Source organism: Meleagris gallopavo, chromosome 6 (assembly GCF_905368555.1).
Source record: "Meleagris gallopavo chromosome 6, MGAL_WU_HG_1.1, whole genome shotgun sequence".
Taxonomy (NCBI): domain Eukaryota; kingdom Metazoa; phylum Chordata; class Aves; order Galliformes; family Phasianidae; genus Meleagris; species Meleagris gallopavo.
In genome coordinates, this window is record NC_139409.1 from 47,176,976 (window position 1) to 47,194,692 (window position 17,717).

General features: G+C 35.2%; 1 protein-coding gene across 8 annotated transcripts in view; it reads right to left on the minus strand.

The window, feature by feature from the left end:
• The window catches only part of BBS9 (Bardet-Biedl syndrome 9), a 276,456-nt gene that overhangs the window by 223,081 nt on the left and 35,658 nt on the right, over positions 1 to 17,717 (minus strand). For all 8 annotated transcript variants that reach the window (XR_014884013.1, XR_014884014.1, XM_085226608.1 and 5 more), the window contains exon 10: positions 2,365 to 2,546. Coding sequence is in view for 6 of the 8 variants with exons in the window: in XM_085226608.1 (XP_085082734.1) it covers positions 2,365 to 2,546 (182 nt within the window). In the remaining 2 variants the exon portion in view is untranslated. The remainder of the gene's footprint in view (positions 1 to 2,364; positions 2,547 to 17,717) is intronic.

Genomic DNA, 17,717 nt, shown 5'->3' on the forward strand with positions numbered 1-17,717 from the left:
ATGAGAAAAATTAAGTTCTCATTCTGCTCCATGAAAAAGTTTCCTTTCACTACAAGGAATAAGAAAAGTAAAAAACAAAGCACATTTCTCCAACATCACCTATTAGCAATACCAACTGTACACAACTGGTTCTGCCAATTGCACGTCACACAGAAAAATCCCTTTTACTTGTTTGGATTACAGGTCTCCTTTTTCTAACCCTACTTAACCATTTCTCCTTCAGTGAAGTCTGATGCAATTTCTGTCATATTGTCATCTTTCTGTTAGAAATAAGACAGACAACAAAAACAAAGTCTACGTAAAAGCTTCATCTTTTTCTTACTGTTAAACTGAGTCAAACATCTATGGTTAATCACTTAAGTCAACTAAGCTGATGTAAATATCATTAGATTTACGTTAGCTTAACAGTTAAGGAAAAGAAAGGTTTTAAAATTTTTCTTCAGTTTGTAATGTAAAACCTCCTCCAAAACGTATAAAATAACTGAAGTTCAACAGTTTAATGGTCAGCACTGAACAGAAATACACGATTTATTTATGGAAATAGCTGCTCTACGTTTTTTATATGATGACCTAATTCCAAATGACTTCCATTTTTGGAAGTCAAAATGAAACAAAGAAAAAATATTTCCATGTAAGGGTAGATGTTTTCAAAACACCAGCTCTTACTTGCACACATGTGCATCCACAAGACAGAAAAATCAATCGCTCATTTTAAAGATCGTGTCTAGAGGAACTAAATGGTGAGCAGTGTTCAAAGGTATTCTGTATTCAACTAAACATGATTAACGGTTATTTTAAAGACAGCTAAAATAATCAAAATGAGACAAAGCAAAATCATTCTAAACGAAAAGCATTCTTCATAATTAAGTGAAAAGTTTTACTTGCAGCAAAGGCTTTCTAACAGATTGTACAGCCAGTTACATCAAAGCAAAATCTCCTTAGAGTGCATCTCCACAATGAAGAGAGCATTCCTAAAATAACTTATATCTTAAATCAGACTAGAAAGGCCTTGATGAAGAAAAAAAAATTAAGAGCAAAACAGGAAAATAAAAGGTCAGCAAAATTCATAGGAAACAAGTCAATTTCATACTATCACTAGAGATCTAATACTATTACTAGAGAAAGTTATAAAGGACAGTTATGTTTTTTTATTTCTCCACATGATGTTTTAAGACAAATAAACAAAAGTTTATTCACTTCACAAACAGATGCTTTCATCATGCTTGTCTTTCCTTTGGTTATAATAGTCAGTCTTATAATAGATGAAACTGTCAAATATTTATTAGAAGAGCTGTGGCAAAAACAATGAAATTTTATACATGTTTATGTTTAAATAACAGGGTTTGTTAAATTAAAAAGAAAAAAGAAAATAAAACGCTAATATTGGTCTATTATGACAGTAATAAACAAAATAACATTAAAAAAAACTTTGCGTTGTAGAATCAAGCTCAAGACTTCAGCTTATAAATCTCATTTTCTAGCAATTTTCAACCAAGAAAACAGCAACTATTTCTTCAATGCACATTAAGAACATGTTATGAGCAGAAGCAGATTTTAAGTGGTTCTATTTGTCTAAGAACTTTTTTCCATAATTTTCTGTCAAGTTGCATGCTTCCAATTCCCGCACAAGTCAGATCCTCCGTTTAAATGCCTCAGTTACAAAACGCAAAATTTAAAGGATGTTTGTAGGAAATTACATGTCATTATTTGAACAAACTCAGTACAAATTATTAGAATCACAGAATATCCCGAGTTGAAAGGAAACCACAGGGTAAACTGAGTCTAACTGTTGGCTCCAAACAGGATCACCCCAAATCCAAATCCTAAGGCCAAGAGCACTGTCCAAATGCTTCTTGAAGTCCAGCAGGCTTGATGTTGTGAAAACTACAACAGGGTGAGTCTGTTCCAGTGCCTCGTATATGCAATATGTGTCAATTACATTGTTTATTTTGATGATTATTACGCTTTTGATATCCTTCGCTACATTCTTCAAATACAATCACTTTTGAAAGAGTCAAAAGTCATTTTCAATGAGTCATTCTTTATTAATTGCATTGTGTGTAAGAAAAAAAATTGAAATAACAAAAGAGAATTTATCAATACTTCTGTTCTCTCTAACGCCTCAGAGGTACACCAGACTGTTGCTGTGAAATTTCTGAGACCTTCTTGCTTTTAGGTAGAATATGCATTGTCAGTTTTTCCTCTAAATCTTTGCAAAAGTGATAATTATGTGCAATTGGGCACATAAATCTTGTAAGTTCCAATAGTCATTACGAAAACAGAAAGAAAAATAAATTATTAACCAACCAAATGAAAACTGGTTAGTTTAAACTAAGTACAACTAAGTAAACGTGAGAAGTATACCTTGTGTTTTTGTGGCTTCCTTGATGATTTTCTGAAGCTCCTTCATTTCAGCATTGAATTCTTCATAGTTTATTTCCTTAGAATCAACCCTAGGAGCCTGGAAGAGCGAAGGATCAGTACCAAGGTAGGAACACTGCAGATGTCCACTGTCACTCAGAGTAACTATAACACCCTTCAGACCTCTGTATAAAAAATAAAGCTCATTAAGAAATTGTAAAGAATCGTTGGAGTAATTATAACATTGAATTCATCCTTATCTTACAGGTCTATGTACAAATGTAATAGGACTTTCTGGTTTTATTAAGTTATTTGACCAAGAGAAAATCACTTTTATTCTTCAATTTAGATGCATACGTTAATTATTGTATTGCAATCACATTTAAGGACCATTCTGTGATAGAAGGTTACTTAAGTATCCTCCAGATATCTCAGAATCTGTTTTAAAAAGACAAGCAAAGGAAAGGACCAGAACAAATAAGCTAAACAAGCTAAATACACAGTACAATTGTAATCTTTTTTTTTTTCCCCAACAAATTGTTACTCATTTTTTAGTTTTTATTTCTAACGATAGATATTCAGATTGGTATGCAGGAGGAGGAATTACCTAAATGGAAAAGCAATTTGAACAAACTCAGTACAAAGGAAAGGATGTACAAGGGAAAGGAAAGGATGCATTTAGAACAAACCACTGGTTGATAAAAAAATATTCACATTGAAGACAGGAAGTCTTCAATGAAGTAAGGACTCTGACAATATCAGAAGCACCCCTTATCCATTCTTTGACTGCTACTGAAACTACAGTGCTGGCTTCAAACCTGGCTGGCTCCTTCCTGCATTGTCTTTCAGGAAGGAAACCACATGGACCTGTATGGAGATTATATGGATCCCAAAGTTTCCCTTATGCTACCCTGGACTGGTACAAATGATTATTTTATTAGCTACACCCTAGTCTATTTTCTCCCCAGGGAACACTAGTTCAACCTCCAAAATCACACATTTTTTTTTTATCTCATCAGATATGATGAACATAAAACATTTAAATAGGTATTTAAAAAAATCATGGGATAAATGAGAGCACTGCAAACATTTTGCTCAGCTTGAAGGATATTCAAAAACAGAAGAGGAACTAAACAGTAAAAACTAGTAAGGATATTAACAGCAAAAAAATAGGAGAAAGTTAACTTTTCATTTTATTTGTAAGGCACTCAGTTAAAATAGAAGTTTATATTTATTTTCATAATCACAAGACAGTATCGTATTCACACCATAATATGCTCTTATTCCATACATATTACCTTCTGCTTCTGTTCCAAGTACAATTGCCCTTATATAAAGCAAATATATATTAAATCATTTAGTTCTTAAACCTAGGGAACTTAATTTTGAGAAGAAAGCCTAATGCATTATCTCACTAATTAGATGTATATAAAACATTTCTTATATAAACGTCCTTGCCATAGTTTGTGAAGAAATAACAAAAAGGATTTTAACCATTATACGTTTATGTCATTCAAGCATTTCCTCTAGTAAAATACTCATTAAAAACCAGGTAGTTTAAAAATAATAATAGTAATAATGAAATTCAATCTGGTTTTCTGTGGTGTCTTGAACAAATACAACAACCAGTACAAACAAAAGGGGAATCTCAGTCCAAAGTTTTTCAGGGTGAAGTAATCATGAAGCCAAATCAGGTGGTGCTGATTAATTTTGTCAATTGACGGTTTTAATTGGACATTCCAAAATGCTTTTATACAGAATGCTAAGGCCAGTATCCAAGTGTTGGTTTCAGGATTCTGATCAAATATTCTGGAAATAACTTCACTGTAGCTGAGATCACTCTAACTCTATAATAAATCTACGTACAGACCTGAGGGCTCAACTGGAGTAAGCACTATGCAGATAAGAAATTCTGGAAATTGAGGGATTTTTGGTTTTTGTGTTTTTATTTTTAGTGGGTGTTTTTTGTTTGTTTTTTAACAATAAGTATCCTTCCTTAGTTTGTCTTTTTCTGCAGATGCATCATTAAAACCAAAGTATTTTCTGGAACAGAATACACATAGTAGAGACTTAAAACACATCATGTCCCTTACCATATAGACTTCTCTTAAATACAAACAGCCTTCTCTTTTGGGAAGACTGTGAAATACCATTCCTACTGTCACAGAAAGCTTCCAGCTATCTTGTCAAATTTTTATTTTTAATAACTAACATTCACTACAAAACTATGCAAGCCTGTCTTTGCGAGAACCATAAGGCAGAGGATTCAAAGTCTACCCTAACAAATAGATTAAGGAAAAAAAAAAATTAGAAGACAATATTGATTTTTTTTAACTGACATATCTAATACCTGTGCTAGCAGCTGTCGTGCAAGTGCGATGGCTTGTTTGTGACTTGGAATCTTTGGAGTTTGCAAAATTGTTTCTGACAAATTGAAAATCCTCTATCCAGAGTGAGAGGATGTGGAACTAAGTATCAGTCCTGGTCTCTCTGGTTGCTTGAATATTTGCTGCATGCTGTAGTTGGCTTCCTTGCTCACGAGTGAGTCTGTTGCTGGATGTATGAGCAGAGCTGATCAGACAGGGCTCTGTTCATCCTAGTCTTCTTATGCCCAAAAGGCTCTGTACAACGTATATCTGGGCTATATCAGAGTCCTGTGATGGCACATGGAACAAACACACTGGCTAACCCTGAGCTCTTCATACAAACACTGCAAGGAGACAGACTATTGTCAACACTTGGGTCCTATCTCAGTCTTCGTAAGGAAGGCATGGTATGCAAATGACACCTAATACATCAGATTTCAACTAATGCCTGCCAAGCATTTGCAATGAACTTTGCCATATTGACCGTGGTGCAGAGAAGTCTTTAAGAAGGAGTACTGTAGAAGAAGATGAGGGTAGCCGAAGTTTCCATGCTACAAAATACACTATTTCATAATTTGTTATTTAGTTACAACAAATAGTGTCTAAAATTGTTGCAATAATTACTCAAATAGTTCAGTATGAGCTCAGTCATAAGTGAAGAAAGAGAACTCTGACACCTGAACACAACAACCGAAATTTAATATGCATTTCCTGAGGCTCTAAATCCATTAAGAAAAAGGAAAGCTCCATGAGGACATCTGAATGTGAATAAAGAGCATGAAGCAATACAGCTACATTGTTAGAAATAAATCTTTGATGATACACTAGCAAAGTACAACATATTAAAAAACAGTTGGTAAATACAGTCCCCTTCCTATGTATCTTTTCGATTGGCAATCATCTCCAAATAACCAGTCTATCAAATAAAACCACCTCAAATCAATTTGGTGATTTTCCTGTACAAATCAATTTTTCCTTAATGACTTGAAGTTTATGTGAGCAAAAAGAAACTATTACAGAATGCACATTCAAATACTCCACTCTAAAATAAACACTTTGACCAACTTTCCTGTTAGCCACGGTGCCCTTTAACTTTGCAATAGCTCAGAGACAAAAATCACTGTTTTAAGAAAGCAGCATTAAAAATGCTTATTTTCCTTAGCTTCAGTTACTGTTCTGATGGGTCCTAAAAAGAGATCGTTCAATACAAGACATACAAATATTATAAGAAGCTTTTTTCACAAATCATTCCTTGTTAATATCCTTCATGAATCTGTGCATCGATAGCAACAATAAGAGAAATATGGCTAACCAGTTGTTACATATGATTTATAATACGTTAATTTCTCTGCTGGAACGTTTGTCAGCCAGTCAAGATTGCTTTATTTTCTCAAGGCTTTATAAGAGTGCTTAAAGATGGCAAGGGGAGGGGGGAGTGTATTTAACAGTTTTATAGTAGTTTCCCCACAGCTACTGCACTCATGCAATATGCCTGCAAATGCCATTATTTATTTGGCACATTCTAAACATGATCTGGAATTTCAATTACTTGTTAAATTTCTTTTATTATAAACTTTCTTTTTTTCTTTTTTCTTTTTTTAAACGATATATCACACAATAGTCAAAGTAATAGCAAATCTAAGGGGACATTTTAACAGTGAGGAACTCAAACTATGAAACAAATTATTCTGGTATCTAAAATAACTTTACAGTACAAAGCAACTCCTACTCACATATGGTAATGATTTGAAAAAAAAAAACCCTATCTTTATTGGATTCTGGGTAATAAGAATGGCATGTGTTTTCTGTAGGTCTTCTCTTACTAAACAAATTGCTGACAACAATTCTTAAAGAAATTAAAATGCTTTGCGTGCTTCAGATTATATAATACCAAAATTGATCACTCAAACAATTGCCTTAGAATTACAGATTCAACTTCTCTGAAGTTCTACTTGGAGGACAAGCTAAGCTACGTACAAGGTCTGGCTACTTAAAATATTTACTATTTAAATTACTTAAACAGCAATTAAAATTTCTACCGCACTTTCAGGAGCCATCTATATCATTGATATTACTCATAACAATAAATGCTATGCACTGCAACTCTCAGTCCTTTGTTGATAATGTATTATTTATAAACCACTGAACTAGGAAAATAATTCCCGAACTTTGCTCAAGCATTTTAAATGCAATTCTCATTTTACCATCCTCTAAAGTAATTTATTGTATGCAATAGCAAAACTACAATTGCACTTCTTTGTTTAGTGCTTTTGGAAAAAATTATCCTGAGTCTCTCTATGATTTTGAGACCACTTTGTCTGTAACTGTGTGAAGTAGTTGATTAAATGCTGAGAGAAGACCAGACTACTTGTAATAAATTAAGAACTTTCTAACATGAAATTATTTGAGTAAAGGTCAAAAGCCTACCCTGTCACTGAACACATACTCAGAAATCAGACCCTCAGCTGAATGTTTGAAGAATCACTGATGCAATTTACTGACTGCTAGAACTGATCTTTGACTGGGTACATCTTGATCTTCCTTGTGTAACTTTGGAAATCCTTACTTCTTTAAAAATCTTCACTCGGTTTTACATCACAAAAGTAACACTTGTATGTGTATGACACTCTAAAGAGGCCGTTCAAAAATACAGTGTAATTATAAGATTGAATTATCATTATTTGATCATGTGTTCTATTAAACATAATTAAGCAGCAAATGATTTGTGCTGTTCTTCTACTGAAATGCACTGTTTTTCCATTCAATTTATGTCATATTTTTGCACTGTTGATCTTAGAAAAAAGCAGGTAAGTGGAAGTGGAAAATGAAAACTGATTTTATTGTAATTCTTGCAAAAAAAAAAAAAGTAAAAATTAAATAAAATAACAGGTCAAAACCTTCTCCTCTTACAAGCTCTAATAGTTGGAACAGAATAAAACACTTGAATTTCGAATGCCTATGGAATTCTTAGATCCCATCTCTTAGACAGTACTCCTTCACCCTGTGTTTGAGGGCGAGGATATTTTTACTAGCCACACAACTCTAGCTGTCACCCTTACATGGTGACACCATACGGCACAGCAGCAAACTGGAAGGCAAGTTGAGGCAGTTCTTGAGCTGGTGCAGTTCTCCCTTTGCAAGGGATTCTTTGCCTAAAAGGCTAAAAGCAGTCTAATTACCAAATGAAAATAAATAAATAAGAAAACACAGCACTTCTCAGCAGTTTGGGTCGGGGTCTTTTCTGCCAAATCGCTACTGCCACCTGCGGGTCAGCACGGTGGGCTGGCACGGACAAGCCAAGTGGCTCTGCCTCTCATGCAGGAGTCCTAAAAGCTGCTGTGTCACATCAGATGAACCACAGAATTATTCATTTAACAGGGTTAGTGTAATAGCCTAGCAATTTAAATGTAAGGGGTCACTGTATGCAACAATACGCATGATATGCAGTCATGGACTTCCACACATATCATCCACATCATCATCTCCTCCCTTATGGGACAGGCTCCTCAGAGCAGTGGTCATGGCACTGAACTTGAGTTCAAGAAGCATCTGAACAATGCTCACATCCGTATGGGCTGAGTTTTGGGTGGTCCTGTGTGGAGCCAGGAGTTGGACTCGATGATTCATAAGGGTCTCTTCCAATTAGGGTATTATATGATTCTATGATTCCTTACAGTATAGAGCACACCATATAGATACTGCCCAGCTGTGCAATGTAAGTTCATACTACAAATCGTATATATAGGAAATTAATCTTTTCTAACTAAGATTAACCAACTTCATCTCTTTTTGCTTAAAACAAATCAAATCAGTGTTTGAAGAGGAGTAATGGTTCCATAGCCGGCTACTACAATACAGAATTAAACTGAATTAGTATTTACCCCAAAGCAGAATAAAAACAAGATATTCAAAGTGACGCCGCAAGCCTCTAAAAAGACACAATCCTGTTTTAGGCAAAAATGTAGAGAGTCTGAAGTATAATATATGAAAATTTACAACAAGGATCTACACGTTGTTTCAAATTATTACTCATAGTTCAATACCTAAGAAATTTAGCAGCATTATCTAAACTGCCACCCAACAAACTCCCCCAGGCTTCACACACTTCAACATCTAGATCAAAAACTGTTGCTGTTTTTCCATTTGCACCTCCTTCAATCTGAAAACTGTCTCAAGGCCAGCTTCCCTCGCCAGCAGACAAGTGCAGCTGTCTGAACGGCAGCTCCCGGAGGCTCGCCAAAGGCTGCACCAAAAGGTGGCACCTCCAACACAGTGAACACAGGGCCTGTAGGCCTCACAGGTTTGTTCTTCATTTAAGCCTTCACTTTTCCCAGTTCAGGGTAGTGAATGGAGTTTATTTCACTGCAGGCAAGTTCAAAGAACACGTAAGAGATGCCAGGATGCCATACTGACAAAATCTACACGATTGAGTTTATGGTTTCAGTAAAAGCTTAGCCTTAGCTGTTTCCTTCATCAGCTCTTCAATGTTAGGCAGCACATGAGGAAAATCAGACAGCTACCTATGAACAGACTACAAGGAGGCTAATAGGAATAACCATGATGACAGGTCTCGGGGTCATGGAAGATAATCAGCTATGGACATGTAATAACACTAAGCACTGTAAAACTACACCTCAATAAGCCATTTGTGAGGTTTCTTTCAGTCACAGTTTGTATGAGGCATGAGCTCAAAACAAAGAAAGATACACATCTTACAAATAAATACATCATTTAGCGATCGCTGCTTTATATCGGTATTGTAATTCACCATGATGCAAAGCACTACCTACTGCCTCCTAGCCAGCAATCATTTTGGGCACGCCAATCTATCACAGCTACTCAGTTAATCAAGTCTGAAAAGAAGTCTGCTCCCGCTTTTACTTTTTGTGCCCCTTTAATTCTGCACCCTCAATCAGATCCAGCTCTCTTTCTGATGCTGTTCCCTCAGGGCGAGAGCAAATCACTCTCTTTGGACCAAAGAAATTCACTAGCATCTGAACTCCACTCGCTGGTTTCAAATGTGCCCCACCATTACAGGCTTTGAGTTTTAGAGTATATAAGGAACATAAGCATAGCAAAGAGGTATCTTTATCCCAGAATATTTACTCTAAGAAGACTGAATAATTACATAACTTCAAAAGAAAAAATTCCAGAAATTAAATTCCATCTCTTTCTCCTCAGCCTCTCAAATAGTTTTATGCTGACGAGCCTGAAAAACTCAAAATTCACCATTACTTCAGGCCCAAAAAAGTCCATATACAATTACTTGTTACAGCACTTATCATTGTCCCATGACCCTGTCTTGTAAAGAGCACCATTGCTCTTTAGAAGGAACTCTGGCTCTCTGCACTGCTAGCTGGCTGTCACCTCCGTAGATCAGCATATGTTTCCCACCTGCTAGTCCTAGTATGGAAAAAAAAGAAAGTCATTCCTTTTAACAGCATAATATTCAAGACTTTCAAAATCAACAGACTCTTCATAATGACTGCTAGTCAAAAAGTCCAGCACTTCCATCAGCAGAACATGTGTCACAGTACATCCATTAGCTCCAGCCTATTGCTCAACACCCAACTCCAACACTGAGTTCAGAATCTGAGAGTTACATCTGCACTCTGTCACAGCATGAACAAGCACTGAGAAATCAAAAGAAAAAAAAAAAACACACCCAACACAGTAGTTGTTTAATAGCAAGTATTTTATATTAAATATTAGAAATGGGAGTAATTTGTCTTGTTCTTGAATAGTTAGAGTTTCCACTTTTAACGCTTTTTCTAGAACTAAGAAGGTAGGAATATTTTACCTGTTATTCTAAAGGAAGCCAAAACCCTTACAAAACCACATGGCCATAAAAACTACGCTTTTTGAAAAAGCAAGTAAGTGACATGCAACAAAATTAGGAGAATTGGCAATATGGGCACATGTTTAATATCATACATTGTATACTACTTGGAAATTTAACTTGCTAGAAAACCTCAGTCATGAATCAGAGTATATTCTGGACATGATACACAGCACATCTATGGTTTTTGCAGGATCAGAATCCTGCTAAGGTACAGGAAAAGCAGTCACATCCACATTTTGTGGTTGCATAAACTACGCACATTAAAATTTTCTCTTAGAAAGACCTTTAGAAACTGTAATATTTTGTACAGCTATCTCTCGACAATGGCAGTGGAAATTCAGCGATGAAAGCCAGATGCAATCATTTTCCTTTTTCCTAAAAACATATCCTTAAAATGCAATTATGTTTAAGTAAGATTGTAGAAGTTTCTGCATTTAACTTCTCAGATCAAGCAACATATTCTTACAGAGCACTCAAATAAAAATTTATATATATATATATATATATATATATGCACATATAACCGAACAGTTCATACTGTGCGTCATAACTGGCATTGCTTCTATTACAGTACTACTACACAGAAAAAGGAAAAATCTTTCAACAAACTATAAAGTTTGATTCCTGCAGTTTTCCTTCCATAAAACCATGTAATAAGTGCTAAGTTTTGCTGTTTTTATATGCAAGTTCTGCCATTTTTATATGGTGATTCTTTAACAGTTGTGGTAGCTGTGGTGATGTGAGTTATAATAAGGAATAACAGATGGGCTGGAGTGAAGAACAAAGTATTTTCTAGCATCTGGATAGCTAAAAAAAAATTCAATGAGAGGGTTTTACTTGGACTCCACCCACTATTTCCCTATAGAAGATAGCCTTTTTGCATCTCACATTCTTTCTTCAAATATAATACTTCTTCATATTTTTTCCAGTTAAATTCAGTTTCTTTTGCCTTTCTACTATTTGGAAAGTGCAGGTTCATCAAGTGCATTCATTCGCCTAACCATCCAATGTACTATGATTCTGTGCCAGAGAATAAGTTTTAATTCCAAGCTCATATTTCAACTAGACTGATAGTCACTCACTTGGAGATTGACTGCAGATTTCCATTTTCTTTAAAAAAATAAAAATAAAAAATACCTTAAGCCCAAACATCATAAAAATAAGCCCATTTTCAAGCAATGGTTATACACCAGGATTCTGAATTCCCATCTTTGGATTTATGTCTTTAATTAAACTGATGAGCTTGTTGGGCTACATGTGATTTCAAATCTGGGAAGTTAACAAAACAATGAAGAATTGAAGCACTAGGTTCAAGCACTCTTCTTTACAGAGATAGGTTGTTGAATCAGAAAGTTTATCTGAAACTTTTTCAGACCAAGTTCCATAAAGTTAGATGCATGTTAACCATGTCAAGCTGAAGTTATTACTTATATGTGGGAGAGAAGTCTTGGTTCTGTGAACACCAGTGAGCAACAGTCTCCAGGGTACCATGACTTTGTAAGTCATTAGACAAATAAGCATGCAAACTATGTATTTCCTATTAGTCATTCCAATATTATGAACTACTAATAAACTAGAAAATCCAAGAGGACTATTAGATAAAGCTCTTTTCTAGAAGGCAAAAAAAAAAAAGTGATTTTCTTCATGGGTACATGGAATAGCTGTAAAGTTCTTAAATGTCTGCATTTGGGGTTTTTAAATGCAATAAGTGTATTCTTCAGTTTAACATCCCCTTTCAAAACACAAACCTCTAAGTGCCTGTAATACAGTCTGGAGCCCAGAAGCACTTATCACTTGGCATAAAGTCTAGAAGTAGCGTAGGAACAGTACCTGTGGCCAGAGACATCACTTCTCACCATCAGAGCAATACTAGCCTCCCATTTAGCTGCAGACTAAAGGGAAAGACTGGACAGGAATAAAGGAGTGGAATACACAGTAAACCGATAAGCCACAAAAATCACTACATCTTTCCTTGAACATTCTTTTGAATCCAGGGTTCCAGCATCAGAAAAATTTTTGCAGACACTCATTGCTATTCATAAGATCCTAAAGTGGCCAAATCCAGTAAAAATAACATTGATAGTTCAAAGGAAAGAGGCAGCTAGGAGTAAATGTATAACTTCACCCATATTAAGACAGTTTCAGTAAATTTGAAGTTACTATCTGCAAAGTTAGATTTTAAAATTTCAAAATATTTCAAGAATATTGTAAAATACTCCCTTGTAGTGCATTTACGTAACTGTAACAAATAGGAATTTTTCAAGAGACACGAAAGTGTAGTAACCACTTTCAGCACCACACAGAACAAAACAAAAATTGAAATAAGCAAGAACACACAAAAAAAAATTATTCTCATCATCTACATCAGTCCAATAGTCTCTGATTATTTTTTTTTTCTACAAGCATTGGTGGAAGCATTTTTTGTGTAAATCATTATGTCTTCCTCAAAACTAATACGCGAGAGGTTAAAGACATAGAAACAGTCAGTATTTCCTACAGTCTTGTAAGGATCACCTAAGAGGCACAAGGGCAGTGAGAAGGACTTCTAACAGAACAACATAGAAAATTTACACATACTGAATTCCTTTATTTTTTCTCAAATTGTAACAGACCTGGACTTCTATAGCATCTTCAGTCAACAGCTTTGAGGTGATTCAGTAAGCTGCAGCATTTTCTGCATCCAAGCCTGTGCAACACAACCTTAAATTTATTAAAGTCTCTAATTGAGTAGAAACAACAATTAAAAAAAAGTTACAGTATAAGTTGAAACAAAAACACCAAGAAGCAGCTAGCTGACAAGTACATAATTATGTGATACAGTTTTAATGGGCTGGTCATTCACAATACTGTTAGGAGTTCAAGCCTAACAGGTATGTAGTCAAGCCTGCAGTGATCACACATGAAAAATAATTAAAAAAAAAAAAGACTTAAGTAAATTTCAAATGCCACAGTCAGTTATGGTCCTAGCACTCAGCAGAAAAATTCTGAGCAATACAGAAATAGTGGTGAAAACACAAACCTCTCATATTTTTACAGGGTCACTCCTGAGTATAAACATAGGTAGAATTGAAATTTATAATGAGTTAAAGTGTGGATAAAGCTTACTAAGAAACCCTGCTTGCCTCCTGAACATGTGAAGTCTATTTTTGCTTCCTGGCTTTTCAACAGTTACTTTTGCTTTAATTTAGGTATTTCCCCCCACCTCAAATCTTGAAAGTATGTTTACAAGCTTAACCCTAGCTAAAAAAGTTGGTTTCTGGAAATGTAATATTTTTTAAGAAGCTCAGGGATTCTTATTCTTCAAAGATGCGAAATTATTTCTGGACTAAAAAGGAAAAACAAAACTAAACAAAGCTTTTCCAGACTGCTTTATACACTTTATATTTCCTCTTCACAAAACATTCCATAAGCAAGTAAAATGATACGTATCTACCAAATAAATGAAAGTAAAAGCAAGTACTGCAGTAACTTTCACCAGCTTGTCCATAACTGTCAACCCCTCATAATAAAAGGAATATTTTACAAGGCACACATACCGTTTTGTGGGTTATTTCCTACAACAATCTTTCTTCCATGAAATGTAGTCTTTTTGCTCACAGACACAGTACGTATAAAAGCTCACAAAAGAATAAAGTTCATTCCCATAATATAATCTCCAGATTAAATTAAGCTTCTAAAAACAAGAGGCATCATATGCAAATCATTCAATAACCTACAGACAAGCAGTAAAGGCGAGGCTAATGTTTTTTCCTTCGGGCATTTCTAATCAAATTCTAATGAATCTGAAGGTAAAATTATCCCTCATTTAATTATAAATTTCACTGATAAACTGGTGCCTAGAGGAGAGTCCAAATAGATTAGAGAGGGAAAACGTGACCTTTCTTGAAATACATTTCCTAAACCCTGAGAGGTGGCTGGTTTTCTGTTAAAACTGGATGTCTGTAAATAAATTCCACATCAAACCAACTCTTTTTTTCCCCCCCTCTTAAAGGTACCACAAGGCTTCATTTCTGGATGGATAGCACAGAAAATGTAAAATAGGAACAAAACCTTCTTGGTAAAAAAAAAAAAAAGAAAAATATTAATATATATATTTCACTAAGTCTATTTCAATTTAAAAGAAAAAAAATTGAGCCACATTTCAGCATTCACAGACTCATCAGATTAAATGTGAAGGATGAATAAAACACTCAAAACCAAGACTAGTCAACAGAAAAAAAAAAAATCAGAAACAAAAACAAAGCCAGAGATTTGGAGTCCTCATGCTTTCCTATTGCAAAAACAGATTTCTAACTTGGAAGTGATCAAAACAGAAATCCCGAGATCATATCCAAGCTATAAAGCTCTATCTATGTGGTTTTAACTGAACCCACAGTGGCAATTCAGATGTTTGTGATGGAAACATCCCCGAGGCTAGCAACATGAGCTATTTTGCTTCAGACTGAACGCACCTTAACACAATGTTCTAGTTTCAGGTCGTCCAGGTCAGCGTAATACTTAGTACAATCAATCTGCCATTAAAACATGGTACTCTTAGGATCAGCTTTGCCAAGTGAATTAGTGTCAAATAAATACGAAAGTGGATGGTCTAAGCATTTTAATCCACTCCAAGGACCTTTTATGGTCAAGCATACAGAGACAGGATAATTCAGGCACAGAAAAGCAAATACGACCTCTAATAAGCACTTAAAAAGTTATTTTCTGCTATTTCCTCAAAAAGTTATTTCAGATGATTCAGACAAACATGACCCACCTTTCTGGTACGGGTAGGATTAAGACACTTGACTTTACAAGGCTCTACTCCCTGGTAGAAGCAAAAAAAATGACCTTCATATGAGGCATTTGAGCTGACAGGAACTTTAAACAGCTTTGTCAGAAGCACATTCCTCTGGACCTGCTCCCCAAATAACTACCTGAATTATGGGACAGTGTGAGAGGGAAATGTGATTTGGCCTAGGAAGCACGAAAAAGTGACTAAATCAAATCTAAAAACAGAGAGATTGCTAATGAAATTTCTTCAGCAAGAGAGATCTTCGGGTGCATTGAGGGTCTTGGAAAACAGGTCTCTCCAGAGAAACAAAGAAAGGGAAATGAAAGCATAAAAGAAAGGGAATACGAGTTGAAGTCACTGCAAAGGTGATATCTGTACAACTACCAAGCAAACTGGCACTCACAGTTACTATTTCAACACTGAAAATGAGAGTGGAATGGAAATTCTTGCAATTCTTGTGATTTCCCTGTTTAACTGTTCAACTGCTCAAACCCTCTAGAAGAATGTGGTTTGCTTGCTTTTGTTTTGTGTCTTGTTTTGTTTTGGGGGGTTTCCTTTGTTTGTCACTTGAAAATTAACTCAGGCAGAACAGCCAGACCATTTTTCCAAAGAGTTTCAGCCTCAGTGAGAATACTTTGAAACAGCCATAGCTTCAAGAAAAAACAGAGTGCATGAAACCTTCCAGGCAGGCTTACCATTGGGAAGATGAATTTGCACTGACACAAAGTCCTAGGCAGTATAAATTAATCCAAATTTTCAGTGTGAGTGGTTACAAATGAAGCAAACCAGGCAGTGTTAAGCATGCAAGATTCCCCCAACTTTAAAAAAAAAAAAAAAAATAAGTCATCTAAGTGAAAATTCTAGTTGAGTGGCAATATCTATAGAGATCTTCAGGTAAAACCTAGAGCAAGATAAAACCTCAATTTTTTGCCTGTTGTTCAATTCTGATTAAGAGTTATTATAGGAAGTCTCCATCTTCAACTCTTCAGCAGATAACACTCAGGTTTTTACAACAGAAGAAAGGCAAAATGCTTAGTTCAACAGCTTCAAAAATACATCATCTTTAGATTACGCACACACCTCAGCAAAAATGTTATTAGTAATCACTTCGATTCTGCTTTTTACCTCTATGCTTCTGAAAGTGGAATGATAGAAATAAAGCAGTTTTTCCTGGAATGCAATCCCAAAGGTTGTAGTCTGTTATTACCATTATTTACATACTGCTACTGCAGTAGGGAAATACTGCACTTTGTGTTACTGTAACAGGAAAAAGAAAACCATAAAAAATAAGGAGGGTTACACAATAATACTTACTTGGAATACTCTGAAGTATGTGAAGAGCTGGTCTTAGAGGCAAACTATTAAGATTACAGAATTAAGCACATGACTGCCATTACAGAAGCAATCACACTAACCTTGCCCCAAGGGAATTTACATAAAATATCTTCTAATACTGCTTTCCTTATCCAACAAGCCAGAGCCACACACAATAAGCAGATGAACAAGCATGATCTGTAAAGACAACTGCTTTCAGAATGCTCCATTTACTTGCAAGCATTGCAATAAAAGCAGAAAGAATGTGAAAATAATTCATTTACGAAGGTCATTTTAAAGGCGCTTCCATCTCTCAGCAGTGCAGGATTAACAACTCTATGGTTATTAAGAGGCTTAATATCATTTATGTTACAGTAGTGCCCAGAGGCTCCAGCTGAGACTGCAGCCTCTCGAGTGGAGTAAGTATTGGAAAATTACTATACTGACTCACATAAAATGAGAATCCTCTTTAAAGTTGCTTTTTTTTTTTTTTTTAAAGGAATAACCTTTGTTTAAACCAAATTATTATCTCTGTAAGCTTTACGGCAGTTCTCTTGCTGCTTAGCTTATCTTTAGTTTAAATATTAGTATGAGATACAAGCATAATTCATAGTTCAAGCAAGTGCATATGTTCAAACAGAAAGCTATAAGCATAGCACTGAAACTCATAAGCCCTGTACTTCTGCCATAGAGACCATGGGGTCTACACAGACAGATACACAGTCCTTCATTTATCAGTACCTGTATAAAAAGAGATTTGTATGACTAGACTGCAGTCTATATCCTCCACAGGAAAAATAATAATAATAATAATAATATATAGGTCTATGGAAACTTTGGGCCTGTAACTAACAAAATAACCTAGAATAAATCAGCAGGATCTCAAAATTCTCCACAAGATCAAACTATTGAGTGTTAAATATTACACAGAACAAGTAGAATCTGCATGAACTTAGAACTATACAATCACAGAATCATTAGGCTTGGAAAAGATAACCTAGTCCAATCATCAACCCATCCTCACTATGCCCACTAAATCACATCCCTAAAACTTCTTAGCCAC